The sequence below is a fragment of the Ornithodoros turicata genome, chromosome 2 (assembly GCF_037126465.1).
Source record: "Ornithodoros turicata isolate Travis chromosome 2, ASM3712646v1, whole genome shotgun sequence".
NCBI classification, from domain to species: Eukaryota; Metazoa; Arthropoda; class Arachnida; order Ixodida; family Argasidae; genus Ornithodoros; species Ornithodoros turicata.
In genome coordinates, this window is record NC_088202.1 from 23,508,599 (window position 1) to 23,523,546 (window position 14,948).

The 14,948-nt window shown below is 46.3% G+C and overlaps 1 protein-coding gene across 1 annotated transcript in view; it reads right to left on the bottom strand.

Moving 5' to 3' along the window:
- The window catches only part of LOC135385237 (glycoprotein antigen BM86-like), a 152,062-nt gene that overhangs the window by 92,716 nt on the left and 44,398 nt on the right, over positions 1–14,948 (bottom strand). The window contains exons 8-10 of the mRNA XM_064614439.1: positions 11,983–12,105; positions 7,351–7,464; positions 2,058–2,165 (exon numbers count right to left, since the gene is read on the bottom strand). Coding sequence (XP_064470509.1) covers positions 2,058–2,165; positions 7,351–7,464; positions 11,983–12,105 — 345 coding nt within the window. The remainder of the gene's footprint in view (positions 1–2,057; positions 2,166–7,350; positions 7,465–11,982; positions 12,106–14,948) is intronic.

Genomic DNA, 14,948 nt, shown 5'->3' on the forward strand with positions numbered 1-14,948 from the left:
GAAGGGCCTCATTATTTTATTCCCCGCATCCCCACCAGCAATGGAGTAGAGTATCGCCTCTGGCGATGAACCTTCCCACTTTCCTTTTCAAAATCAAAGTGTTGTTGTTCTATGGCCCGTGCCTGTTTCCGTTCCGTTGGCGTCACTGTCGGAAGCGGCGTTGCAGACGGCACTGAAAGCAACGGAGTCTGTCCAACTTGATGCAGAAAACTGCTGTATAACGCGATTTTGAATGTAGAAAAAAAAAAGGAGAAGAAAAGATTGCAATACGTAGAGTAAAACAGCACTAAAGAAACAAGGGAAAGGGTGCAGGCTAGTTGGTATAGATCCATGAAGAAGACCGAGAGACACGGACACAGAAGACGACACACGTAGGTTCTCTGAGGACCTACGTGTGTCGTCTTCTGTGTCCGTGTCTCTCGGTCTTCTTCATGGAGTAAAGCAGCGAAGGCGAAATACGAGAATGAAGACAACCGGCAACACTCAAGCAGACGATTCTGTCTTCATAGCAATCGTCCGCGAATATTTATTTATTCGACGTGCTGCACTTGTTTTCATCTTATCATTCACGGTTTTCTTATTGTTTACTATGTATTCTTCTGTTGTCTCAATGAGAACAGCACATTGTTTCATTGTAAAAATAATATGAGTGTATAAGTGCATATATGCACGTATGCCTTATGCTATGCCAATACATTCATCTATATTGCTTATTAGGACTTTTCAAGCGCGCGTCCTGGGACATTTTTAGGATCAGAAGAACACAACTGTGACGATCCTAGTTTTCGAGACTGAATTGTTACTCGTATAAGCCTTTATCCTTTGACGTGATATTCCATATTCGATTCGATATTGGAAGGACAATTTTGCAGACATTCGTATTCGATTCCTATTCGAAAATGTCAATATTCGCACACCTCTATTCATTTTGCCTTAAAGGGAGACTCCGCACAAAAAAGAAAAAAGAAACGTTTTGAGGTAACAGTGCGACATCAATCCGCACCGTATTTCTCATCCCCAAGTGGAACAGATAATTAGATGATGAATATTTTGCTTTGAGTGATTAGGCGCTCCTTCACGAAAGAGCAGTCCAGCAATACTGGGTTTCACCTCACCGGTATTCCTCGTGTACGGCTTTCTGTAGGTCTTGCTTTTACTGCTGGCGAATTATTTGGAACAGAATTGAGGAAGCAGATGACTGGTCATCCATGTGTCTTGAAGAAGTTACAAAGCGCGTGCCCGAAAAAAAGACGGTGGCTCACACGAGACGACCGCTGATGTCACGCATGGTATAGGAGGTAGGAAAGGGAACCTTCAGAAGTTTCGGTTTCGTTTTGAGCTTCCCAGCTCTTCTCGCAACTAACGAGTGCCCGACGGTCAAACCAACTTTATTTCTCATTGCAGAGGAAAACATGGAACTTATTTACGCAGCCATTATAATACGTAGCTTCGGATTGTCCCGGAGTCCCCCTTTAAAGATAGTTGTCTCGCAAGGTAAAACCACCACGAATTATCATTATCCTTTTACGTTAAAATTAAAAGCAGTATGCAACATTCGCGAAATGTGCCAAATAATACGTGCATGCCGTACACGTACAGCTCTAATTTACCTCGCTTCCATTCAAGTTCTCGCGAAGGTACTGAGAACTGTCATGCGAGCTACGTTCATTTCTGTTCGGGATCTAATTCATGTCGATCCCACCTTTCAAAGCAGAAATCTGAAAACACCAATATCCTTGGCCTAGTCTCTGTAGGCAGATATGTAGATCTCTGTAGGTTCGGAGCACAGCTCCAGTTCCCAATAATCACCTACTGGTGGCGCGCGGTCCAGAAAGCCGCACTTGCGCAAACCACTAGCGCCACTACAGTATAACAGAGAGACAACATGAAAGTCAAATGCAAAGCAACATAACGCGAGCGACTTGGCTTCATACAACATCGAGATTATCTGATGTGCTTGGATGTCTCACATCATATTTCCCCGCAGTGCTTCCCTGAAGTACCGAACGAGACGTGTTGCGAAGGTTAAGAAGCACGTTCAAGAGGCAGGAGCTTACCTGAACAGTTCTTGCTATTCCATCCTTGACAGCAACGGTCGTCTTTTCCCAGTACCCCTCCCTCGCATATATCTTTGCAGGAGTACTTGAAATTTGAGCAGTACTTGTCTGAAAGATAACGACAAATAATACTTGTAATGAAGTCAGATTTAAGTGACCTATGCAAGACATTTGTATTTACTCGATATAGAGCAGCACATAGGTCGTTCTTGCCGTGGGTTATAGTCCACAGGTTAAACCTTTTCATCGCCTCAAGGAGCACTGCATGCGCACTCTCACTCTTATTTTTCGCTCGGGTTTGAAGGAAAGGGAGAACGTGCATCTGGCGGAGCGGCAAAAATGACCATCAAATCTGCCTTTATTTGTGGAGCCATTCCTTCGCATCATGCAGACTTCATCATTTTCTTGGTAAAAAAAAAAAATCCGTCGCCGCTTCAAAAGGTGTAAACGTGCTTCCTATAGTTGCAGAGCTCAATAGTCTATTTTTTTAGGACAATTCGGCAGTAGGTCGCAGGCGCAGCCACAAGATGGGCCGCTTGATCTGGAATATATCGCTACTTGTTGCAATTAACAATAGCTTTCTCTATTTCTTAAATACTGTCCATAGTTAGGGCGGTGACCCTGTACTGTACAAAAAGGGTATTTCACCAAACATGCCACAAAATTCTATGAACAAATCCTCTTGTCTGGAAAATATGCGGTCAACGGCATTTATCTTCACCGATCTTGCCTTGGCTTCCAAACATTTGTTCTGAATGTTCAGTTGTGAGGATTTCAATTCTTAAAATGGAACTCCGAAATTTGTCAGCAAGTCGAGTAGCGGTCTTTTGTCAGAAATAGGAAGCGCATATCGCATTCCATAACAAAATACGTTCCCCACCACAATGGTAATAACTGAAATTAAATATGCACTATGCAGTTGCAATTTTAGAGTTACAGTTTGAGTCGTTCAGCGTGAACAGCGTGGCACTACAACCGACCTAATTCTTTCTCGGTACCGGATATTCTTCGGTGTTTGGAATTTCAGCCATGCGATGTTGATCAGTGCTGCCATCTAGAGAAGGTACGTTTGCGTACCGAAAACAATACTCGGTGGCGTGCGTTGCAGCCGTTTCTGCACTAAAAGCTACGGTCCCGATTTTGGTTTCAAACTAAATTCGACCAACTTTTGTGCAATCCGGTTCCCGCTTAAGCTCTGTGCAGAGTGTGCAGGAGCGTGACAAATATCTTACCTCAAAGGGAAACGAAAGGAAATCGAGCGTTGCGCCGTGTGTGGCTTTCTGTTTTATCTTTTCTTACCATATACTCGGACAAGTGTACGAAGTTGGGACAGTTGGTATCTTAACATATTGTTGAATGCAGCAATAGACAACACAGAGAAGACAAGAATTTAACACACGACTGCTTACTCGCAACTAACGGAATATTTTATACAGGACACACAACGAAAACAATATCACCTATGATGAACAGGTTTGAAAACCAGGATTAGCTCCACTGTTCCCGCCACCGTTACCGTCCATACTTAACAGATAAACCCGGCACAATCACCGCCGTATTCTTGAACGAGCCTCGACTCGAAACTCGACTCGAGCTGCTCCTCGAGGCCGGTTTTGCGCTTCATAAATCGACCTTGACTCGAAACGCTCCTCGAGTGGAGGAATTCCTCCGTGCATTCCTCGAAAATCTCGAGGTAGCATCGGTGCTACCTCGAGAACGCTCCTCAACTCGGGTTTGGCTGGTGTAATGGCGGAAGACAGGTCGTCCGCTGCGTCCATCGACTGCGTTTTGTGCCACGATGGCCTTTAACTGGGTGCTGACAGCATTACCACTGAGCGACAACGTTCAATAAGGGGCCATCAAACTCCTTTTGACTAATTTGATGATCACGAGTTCCTCATATGGTATACGGTACCGCTTCATGAAGACAACCGTACGAAGCCTTTTTGGATACATTGCCAGTGGAGGAAAATGTGTGCAATTGTGGGCTGCCTCTACCTCCTGTGCTACAGCTGCCCGTCGACATGTGATTTTATGGCGTTAGGACTTTTCGAACTGCCACGAGAGTCACTTGTGAATGTATCAGAAACGACGTTGTGCCGCGTTGTGGACAAAATCCCACACCTTCTCGCAAGCACACTTTTCAAGACAAGGTGTAATAAATTTTCCTTCTGTCGCGCTATTTAGCACAAAGAAGGTGTGTTTGAAGGATGTTTTCACGCAAAAAGTGGTGCAAAAAAGAAGCAGTGCATTGACTGGACATCTAAAAAAAAAAAAAACATCTGATCTGCCTCCTCAATGTTTTCCCGTAATCTTTATACTGTATCAAGCTGGCCCAACCCCTGCTATTCTGTCTCCAGCTATCACCGAAACGGCTCAACAAATCTTCCATTCATGTTTTTTTTTTCTCTCGTTTTCTTTATTTTATTTTTTATTTTTGAGTTGTCGTTCCAATAGCACGAACTCCGTTTGTTGGGTGGGATAACAGGCTCCACCGTTTAGGCAGAGCGCGAATGAGGGCCATAGAACTTCGTACGACATGCTCGCGGTGACTCCCCAAGAATGGTCTCCCCGATTCTTTGCTCGGGATGTAGTTGTAAAATCTGTTTTGTTCGTTTGATTGTTTATAGCTACCTCAACGCGTTGGGTAAACGTACCCACCCGCTAACAAACAGTCATTCACGCCAAATATTGTAACATAATAGGAGAGTGACAATCAGTGACATCATCTTTCATATTATTTGATACGAGGTGACCATGCCATTAAGCTAGCTGCTGCCGTTGTGGTTGTAATTGCCAGACCAGAAAACTAGGAAACCTATCAGTCTGTTTCCCTGTTCGAAACACCTGCACCCTCCTTCAAACACTTGCAGACCTTTGTGTTTGTATTTGTAATGCAGGTTGGTCGTAATAAAGTAAAGAATTACATTTATTTTTCATGCCATAAGTGTGTTTTAAGCACGATAATTAACATTTCCGAGTGGTCCCGAAAGGCGGCTGGGGACGAGACTACAGCTTTATTCGAGGACGGTTTCTCGAGGAGCGCCTTGGCGGAGGAATCCCCGAAGCGGGTTCATGAAACGCATGGGCTCTTCGAGTGGAGCAGCGCCACTTTCCTCCACTCGTTGGAGTCGAGGCGGAACGTCGAGTCGAGGCTTGTTCAAGAATACGGCGGTCAAACACCATCACACATGCTTGACAAGGTACCGAGCATATTGACACGCTTCCAGAAACTATATCGTATGCAGATATGCTATCTCATTCAAAGACAGGTCAATGGAAGGCTGACTTACACACGTATCCTCGTTCTTTATTATTAAAGAGGCCTCAGCGATCTCGTTTGCTATCTCTTGTTTACACATAGCTTTTCTGTCTGTCTACAAAGTGGCCTGCAACCACCTGCTCGACTGCGGATGGCAAGGTGTCCTGAGGGAATGGAATTCGACACCGCTGCTCTATGCACAAACAGCCGTGTGTTGATTCAGCGCCCCGTTTGCCCAATATGCTGCCTTCGCATGAGAGCGACAGATTACTCGAAGACACTCAATATTGATACGAGGATACTACAGATACTCAAAGAATGCTACTGCCCTAGAAGGTACCTGTGTGTGGCGTATTTTTAGGTATGTTGATTTCCTAGTTTTCTAAAATACCAGTAGTTCCCACTTTGGACACCTCTCTGAAGTCTTCTTTCTCCGTGCTTTTGAGGCCCATACGGATGAACTAAAATTCACTTTCGAGGAGCCGGAGTGTGACACTCTTCAGTTTTTGGACCTAAAATTGAGCCGAAGCAGTGCGCAGGTTTGCTGGACATACAGTCCGAGGTCTAAAAAGGGAGTCGTGCATTTTCATTCATGTCACACCAAATTAGTCAAAAGAGGAAAAGAGGTCTTCTTTGAACAAATCATATGAGCACCAATACAAAGCAGTTTCGCCTCTCAGGTCCAGAGGTTGATGTGGGGAGGCTACCCGCTTTCACTTTTGCAGAACGTTGCTGAGACCTTAACGCAGAAGGTAAAGGGCAAAGAAAGGAGGCTGAGGAATGAGTTGAGGGGCAGGCCGGTAAGCATGCCATACATTCATACACTGTCCCGCAATCTTAAAAATGTGGCTAAAAGACACGGGGTTCCAGTGCTTCTGACTGCTCCTATGAAACTCCAGGTTTTGTGCTCTATGGTCGACAACACAAAGCCCGCACGCAAATGTAAAGTACAACACAAAAAGGAAGCTTTTGTGAATTGCCGACAGCAATTAGTGTGCAGCATACCGCTCTCATGCGAACGACAGTATATTGGGCAAACGCTGCGCTGCCTCAACACACGGCTGCTTGAGCATAGAGCAGCGGTGTCGAATTCAACTCCCTCAGGACACCTAGCCATCCACTGTCCAGCATGTGGTTGCACGCCACCTTTTAGACAGACAGAAAAAGCTATGTTTAAACAAAAGATAGCAAGAGAGATCGCTCAAGCCTCTTTAATAATAAAGAACGAGGATACGTGTGTGTAAGTCAGCCTTCCATTGACGTGTCTTTGGATGAGATAGCTTATCTGCATACCATATGGTCTGTGGGAGCGAACCAATATGTTCGGTATCTTGTCATGACGGTGTTTGATTGTGGTGGGTTTATCTGTTAAGTATAGGCGGTAACAGTGGCGGGAACAATTCTGGTCTTCATACCTGTTCATCATAGGTGATATTGTTTTCCTTGTGTGTCTTGAATAATATATTCGGTTAGTTGTGAGTAAGCAGCCGCGGCGTCAACTTCTTGTGGTCTCTGTCTTGTCTATTGCTGCATTCAACAATATATACTCGGACAAGAAGAGTGAGAATAGCCCAAGTCCGAGAGCGTGGTAGGAGATGCTCCTGCTCCAATTACCTGTCAGTGCTTTCCACCTCTTGGTATGGCGTGATGGGAGACGGTGACACGCTGCTCGAAAGAATTGTGCACCCGGGTCACATTTCATATGAAGATCGACCGACGCCTAAGTATCAGCGAAGAGCTCAGGAAAAGAATCAAAAACGAGAGCAGAGGAGCCTAGCGGGATTACATTCCAGCAGCTCCAGTCTTGACACGAGTTTTGATGTCACCTCCATCGAGAGGATACAACTGTTATTCAGGAGGAGGTGTCCGCAGTAGCTTACTGGTAAGCGCCTATAGGGAGCCCTATGACGTCGGTCGATGACGTTGGAACACTGCTGACCAGCATGCTGCGCCCCGACAGATAACTCGGCAAAAAACATGTACAGAAGAAAATGGAGACATAGTTCTGCATAGAACGGTTCGGGAACTTACATGTGCAGAATTGTGAAAGGCTTTGGTATTCTCCACAGGCGCAATAACCCGATGTTCCCTTAACAACAGGCTTCGCTCCAATCTCTTCACAGTATTCTAAAACGTCCTCATGCACTGGAAGGTTACCACAATAATATAAGAACCAATCAAATCAACAGCAAAAAAAAGAAGAAAAAACATGATTATGTAATTAATGCGGCCGAAATGCGTTAGCATTACACGTATTCTCTTGTGTATTTTTTTTTTGCTTTTTTTGCGCTTCATACGTTTTATCATCACATGTTCACTCTATGTGTTCTCTTAGCACTACTACTACATCACACCACACCACCACCACATCGACGCCACTACATTATTACTATCTACGAACTATCTGCTACTTCTATCTACTTCTCGACCCATATGAAACACACTATGTCTTAACACGAGGCTTCACACATCCATCCGAACGACAGACTATCACGATTTTCCAACTTAGGGAGTTCTAATATGCTAAAGCATTAATACCAATCTTCATGTGCAGACTCAAGCTGACGTCCAAGAATGATGAAAGGTCTCACGTAGAACGACAAAAAATGAAAATAGATAAAAAGGAACGGGCAAGCTGGTGGTATGGAAGCATGGAAGGTTCTGTCTCAACAGCGAACCATGTTTACATATCTTTGACAGCTTCGTTTTGGATGGATGCGTTTGTTCCTGTATGACCCTTCGTGGGCATCCGCACAACAGGAACTACAACTATGACGCTTTTAAATGCCTTCATGCTATATTAATGTCACATGCACGTTCGCTTTCTGAAGCAGCCCATCAACTGCACTAGCCTGTTTTTATTTAGTGTTCGCTTTCCTATTAAAGCTATAATGCTATTCTGACCTTCAGAAGCTCATTGCAGCTTGCTTGTATAAGCGTGTTCGTAATAAAGAGCGCTGCAGCGTTGCAGCTGCAGCGTTGTTTATCCCTCGGGGTTAAGGCAAAGGGCAGAAAGCGAGTTTCAAGCCACGCGACAAGAATGAAGGACAGTTCCCAGATAAAGCGCTTCGCTCTATAGCGCTAGGAAATAGCGCTAGGAAATAGCGCTAGAAACCTAGCGCTGTTTTCCCGCTTGCAGCTCTCACATACAACCGAGCACGTAACGCTAACTTGCTCGGGTCACGCGAAATCACGTTGCGATGTGATGCACCGGTAGTACCGTGATTGTTTACTGTCCGCATCGGGTATCCCCAGCACCATGGTGGGTGACACTTTTGATATTGTAATTATACTGTAATGAACCATTTCCATGTACGTGTCGCTCATGGCGCCGAGAGACGACACGATGAGAAGACGGCGAAGCAATGACGACAAATTAACACAACGTGGGCGTGGTTGGCATTTTTTGAGGATATAGCAGGATAACATAATTTGTTTTGAATGGCATAGCTTGCTTCTGTGGAAGCAAACACCACGTGCTACAGCCCAAAAAAACACACGAAAACTTGTTAAGGTATATTCATAACACACCATGTTTTCATGCCAACTATCATGGCGACGTTCGTACAGTTCGACGCAACACATCACAAGCATTGCGAAAAGCTTCAAAGCGCATGCGCACACACCCGCAAAGAGAAAGACATTGGGGACGGAGAGCATGGCACGTGAGTTCTTAGTCGTCATCCACACGGAACCATCTTTCTCCACGTGCCCAACGGCGCGAATGAAAAGCTCCCGCTTCATTCCGTGATGCTTTTACGGTGGGAAACGGAAGAACCATACAGCGACATTTATGTCTTTCATGTTTCGACAGTTGACACATCGTAGGCACTGCGGGAAAAAGCTTCGCCAACTCGCATCACAGTTCTCATGCCAACAAACATGGCGGCTGCCGCCAGAAGTGTCTGGGTGGTGGTGGTGGTGGTGGTGAAAGGGCTTGCCGTTGTCGGCCTCACATATGTGGGCAACGTAACGACTGACGCCCTGGGGGAATGTGCGTCCTGGGCCGACTTCTAAGGGAACTGTGCCAACATATGTCTCAAAGCGTCTGAGGAAAACCCAGGAAAAACCCCAGACAGCACAGCCGGCACCGGGATTCGAACCCCGGTACCTCCCAGTCTCGACGCGACATGGCCAGCACGCTAACCACTGAGCCACGGGAGCTGGTGTGGGCATGCGCATACGCGTACCCAGAAATGCTCCATTGCCATGCATCGGCACATGAAACTCGTGGCCATTTTCACGTCATCGTTGTCGCCTCCCGCCTTGCTGCTTCGAGTGGCCGGACGCAAAACGAACACCAGCTTCTGTCACGAAAGAAGCTCACGATTGGTTAGCGCAGACTCGCCGCTCAAAATAGCGCTAGAAAATTTGACCGGGGCTCTATATACTTCGACAAGAGCGGTTTTATAGCGGTTCGCAGCAATGCGAGGAGGAAAATATACTGCAATTTTCTACAGCTATGTAGCAAAGCGCTATATGAGGGAACTGACCTTTACTATCACATTGTTGTTATTTAGGGGCCATTTCCTCGCGCTATAATGGTCTCGTTCTGTTGAAAACGTAAGCTGCATCAGCGCACCGACATAAACCGATTTTGCATTTGCGCCGAGCTTCTATCTCCAATAATTCAAAAAGTTTGTTAACGAAACCTAATTAATACATCGACATAGGAGGTTGCTGCTGCCCTCATGAGTTGTGGCTTTTGGCGTAGGACATGCTGCCATCCCTTATAACTGCGAAAAAATGATATCTCCAAATATAAAAGATCTGTCTATAGCTAGCGTGGACCCCCTGTATACATTTTATGTATATATTTATGAATATTTATTTTACGGCTATATTTATTTATTATTAGTGCTAGCTTAGAGTCAGTAAATCAGCTTCAGAGGATCAACACTGAATTCCAAGAGCGCGCAGGCGCCATCTTGTTTCCGCACCTCGCTAACTACACGCACACGCACTTTAGCGCATGATGCCACCTATCGTACGATCGTGAAATGTTCCGTTCAGCTAATCAAGTTTGACGTCCTTGAGCTCATCTTGATATCCTCCGGTCGCTCTGGTGGATCATACATGGATTATCGCACAGCAATCGTGCAGGCTTCTCTATCCCACAGGGAGTATAATTTTAGCCGCCTTTGATCTCCAACTGGGGATGGTACCAGCGTGCTGTGGAAAGAAGATGGCGCTCCTGCTCTTCCTTGAACCTCAGTCGATACTCTGAAGCGAAGCTTATTTAGTGACTCTAGGCTAGCTATATCGGCTCGCTGTAAACGTGGGGCAGACACAGGAGCGTTCATGCGCTGTTGTTAGGAGGCAGACACGCGAGGCCATGTTGACGTCATCTACTCTTTCTCCGAAACTTTGCGGGCCCTTTGGAAAAAATCCTGGAACTGTGTAATGTTCACTGTCGGCATTTTTATTTTGCGTACGTATCTTCGAGCACGGATCATTCGGAATAGGAAATGCAATAGGTAGCATTCTTTGCGCGGCACTTTAAAAGGAACCGAGGGTGCAAAAATCTATCCTCGTGAAATGCAACATGTCGTTACATTGACACCAATACACACGCACACAGATACGAGAGTCATCCGTTGCGTCGCTCTTCCTCTCCCTGTTCTTCTCAAGAAGGCCGGTGGTAGTGGTGATGGTACTGTTTGCCGTAGTCGGCCACGCCTGCAACGTCGGGCAACGTAACGACCAAGGATCGACCAGCACCCCCACACGCCTAGCACCCGAAATATCTTATAAAACACTCCAAATACCAACTAGCCAAATACCAACCTAACAAAAGCAGCAGATATGGGCATCACCCCCCCCCCCCCCCCACACCACCACCACCACCACCGAAATGAAACCCCTGGGAATATCCCTTGTCACCACTATCGCAATGGCGAATCGCGCGTCCTGGGTCGACTTCACAGGGAACTATGCCGACATTTGTCTTAAAGCATCTTCGGAGAACCCAGGGAAAACACTCAGGCAGCACTGCCGGAGCCCGGATTGGAACCCGGGTCACCTCCCAGTCTCGGCGTAGAATACCATCATGGTAGCCACCAGGCCGCAGGGCGACAGTGTGGAGCGCGCTCTGATTGGTCTCCGAAATAAAATTTGTTCAATCGCCGAGGGGGAGCGTTTGAAAAGACCAATCCGAGGCCTATCCGCACTGTCGTCATTCTTGAGAAGGAGAGGGAGAGAGGGAAGGCGTAAATTTTGCGTTTTTTGTTTATGGATCATAATTTCATAAATCATGAACAACGCAACGAATGAATTCGGTTCCTTTTGTGTTGGAGTCAATGTAACGCCATATTTCATTCCACGGCGCGATATTTTTCCACTTTTGTGCCCCTTTAAATGGGTACGCAATTGTAAGCCTAAGAGAAGCGTTGGTTTGACAAGGATAAAAGGATTTGTGCTTCTACCATTGCAGGTTGGCAGTGCGCCACAAGGCTTCTCTTATAAGACTTGGAAATTAGATCTGGGACACAAAGTGTGAAATAATCGTGAACGGCGAGTGGTCGGATAATTGATACTTGTAGCATTTTTATTGCGCATTGGTGTCGTAGTTGTACGAAGACCATTTCTGTTTTTTGTTTGTTTTTTTTTTTTTTTTTGCAGCGCGCGTAATGGTACATGACACGTTCTTTATGGCGTACATACCTGAACAATCCGGATTGAGGTCCATGTATTTTGCGTCGGAACAGTCGCATGAACGTGCAGTTTTGCCGTGATCGTCATCACAGTCTCCCACTGGGCAGGGAGATATTTTGCAAGAATCCTTGTCTGTTTCGACAAAAGAGTGTGATGCATACAATGATATATACGCACACTTTCTCCTGAATTCACAAAGTCTCATCACATTCCCCTCGTTTACTCGGGGGTGAGAAGAAAGAACTAAAAAGTAACGGCGCATTAATCAACTATGGTACGCAAGTTCACCAGTGCCATTCCAGAAGACTAGAAAGCGTGGCTGAACAGAAACTACTCTGACGTAGCTTCAATAGCCTGGTGGTTAAGGATGGTGGTGGTGGATCACATCACATCACCTGGTGGTTAAGGATAACGAGGAAAGTTAACTACCGGCGCATGTCCGAACTGACGGTGTACCGCAAAATCTAAGATGTGGAGGTATACTCCGTAGCATCTTATGCGAGGCGCCCCTTTGGGCTACTTACTGCACACCGGCAGTCGTGCGCTGGATACGAAAAGAAAAAAAAAGAAAAACTCCCACACTGCGCATTCCTCCTATGCGGCATTGGGAGTACAACGAGCACAAAACAATAGCGAATTGCTCCATGTTGTTGGACTGAGAGGCAAGGATACTTTTTTTTTACAACAGTAGAAGGATTTATGTTTCAAACACAAGGCAACATCTGGAATCAGGAGCCTTTCTTTCACTTTGCCGTCCCTCACATGATTTTGAGGGGGGGAAATGAGCAGTAGAAAATAGGACTAGAAGCATAGAGTGTGCTTTTTTTGCTTATTTTATCGGGACATATTTTGCATAAAAAGGCCAATAGAGCGACGCGAATTTCATTTTCGTAGGTGGGTTATACTGCGAGGCGGATAGGACAGCGTATGCAACTACTCGACGAGTAATTAGCTAAAATTCATTGATTAACATATTAATAACATGTTTTCTGGGAAATGCGAATAGCAGCGGGGGGGGGGGGCAATGCCCTCTTGCCCCCTCAATATGAACTTGGCGGCTTTTTGCCTTTCTCCCTCTTGATTTGGTTTTGAAACATGACGCCGTTATTTCATGTAATGATGTGATGCACGTTAGGGGAAAACTGTGTTAGTTTCTAAAACTTTGTGGATCGTCCGGGGCTGCATTTCATGCCGAACGACGCATTGGAATGTGCAGAACGAGATCACTGAGCGCGCAACGTACACGACGGTCGAACACGAGAATTTTGCTTTGCTGGCGTGGCTCCGTATTCGCAAACGTCCATTTCTCGAGGAACAAAGAAGCAGGAGGCAGGTAAGCTGGTGCGGACCCGAAGAGGGCGACATCCTCGGCGCTCACCTAAATTCTTGCACTATTTATACCCCAACCTTTCTGTCACCGTAATTGAAGACGTATCCTTATTGGTGTTCATAGTGCACATTGTTCGTCGCCGTCTTCATCACGTGCCTCAGTGGTAATACGCATGGAAGATCATAAAACAAGGACAACTTTTTTTTAATTGTGCAAGTAATGGCGTGACGGCTTTTGAAGTATAGAGATATCGATATTTATTTGAAAAATACCCATAAATCGATCAAATATCGATATATACGAGGGGTGTCAAAGTCAAACCGTGACTTTTCATTTTTCGCGGGCGAGAAATTAGTTTCAACGTAATCTCCAGCTGTACTAATGCACTTGTCCCAGCGTTTCACGAGGGCTTGGATGCCATCAGCGTAGAAATCCTTTCCCGCGCGTAGCAGCCATGATCAGACCGCATTCTTTACCTCGCCGTCGCAGCTGATATGGCAGCCCCCAAGGAACGCCTTCAGTGGCTCGAAGAGATGAAAATCGCTGGGAGCGAGGTCTGGACTGTAAGGGGAATGTGGCAGCAACTCCCAGGCAATTTCCTGTAAGGTGTGAGTCGTGAGATGCGCGGTATGCGGGAGTGCATTCTCGTGTAGGAGGAGGACTCCTTTGGTGATGAGGCCCGGCCGCTTTTGCTTCAGCGCCTTGTGCACATCCCTGAGAACCTGGCAGTCATATGCACTATTGATGGTGGTACCACTGGGCAGAAAATCAACATGAACAACGCCAGCCTTGTCCCAGAAATCGTGGCCATGACCTTACCCGCAGACGGGGTGCTCGGAACTTCTTCGGAGCTGGTGAGCCCGGATGCTTCCACTGTTTTGATGCGCGTTTAGATTCAGGAGTGAAATGGTGCACCCACGTTTCATTGCACGTGACGATCCTATCAAGGAACGGCTGTCCTTCAGTGTCGAAACGGTACCTTAGCTCTTGGGAGATTCTCAGTCTTCTCTGCCGGCCAAACACGGAGAGCTGCCCCGGGACCCAACGGACACTAACTTTCCGAAACCGGAGGTGTTCATGAATGGTAGTGTTCAACGTTCCCACAGGAAGGTCCGTCTTTCGAGGCAGTTCGAGACATGTTATCCGTCGGTCCTTGAAGATCAGGCGCTACACAAGTTGGATGTTCTCAGGAACTCTGACACTGGGCTCTGAGCCGCCCCGGCCGGGATCGTCCTGCACTGATGTACGGCCGTCTCGGAACCGTTTGCACCACTCAAACGCTTTGCTGCGGCTAAGTGTATCGTAGCCATACTGAGCCTGAAGTTTTCTGTGAATTTCAGATGGCTTTACGCCTTCATTCACGAGAAACTTCATGACAATTCGCTGTTCGATGTGCGCGCTCACCTCTTGGTCGGCCATCTTGTCGAGCACGTGTCTTCTGTTTTGCACAAACTTCGGACTACCACATGGTGAACGCGGAGACCTGTCGCGTGTGAAAATGACGAAAAAGAAGTAGCACGAGCCATTTGTACACTCAGGAGACATAAAGTCCCGGTTTGACTTGAACACCCCTCGTATACAGGGTGGTCCACCATCCATGATAGAAATTCATAGTAAAAAATGTAGGCCCCGGAGAGACATGCGG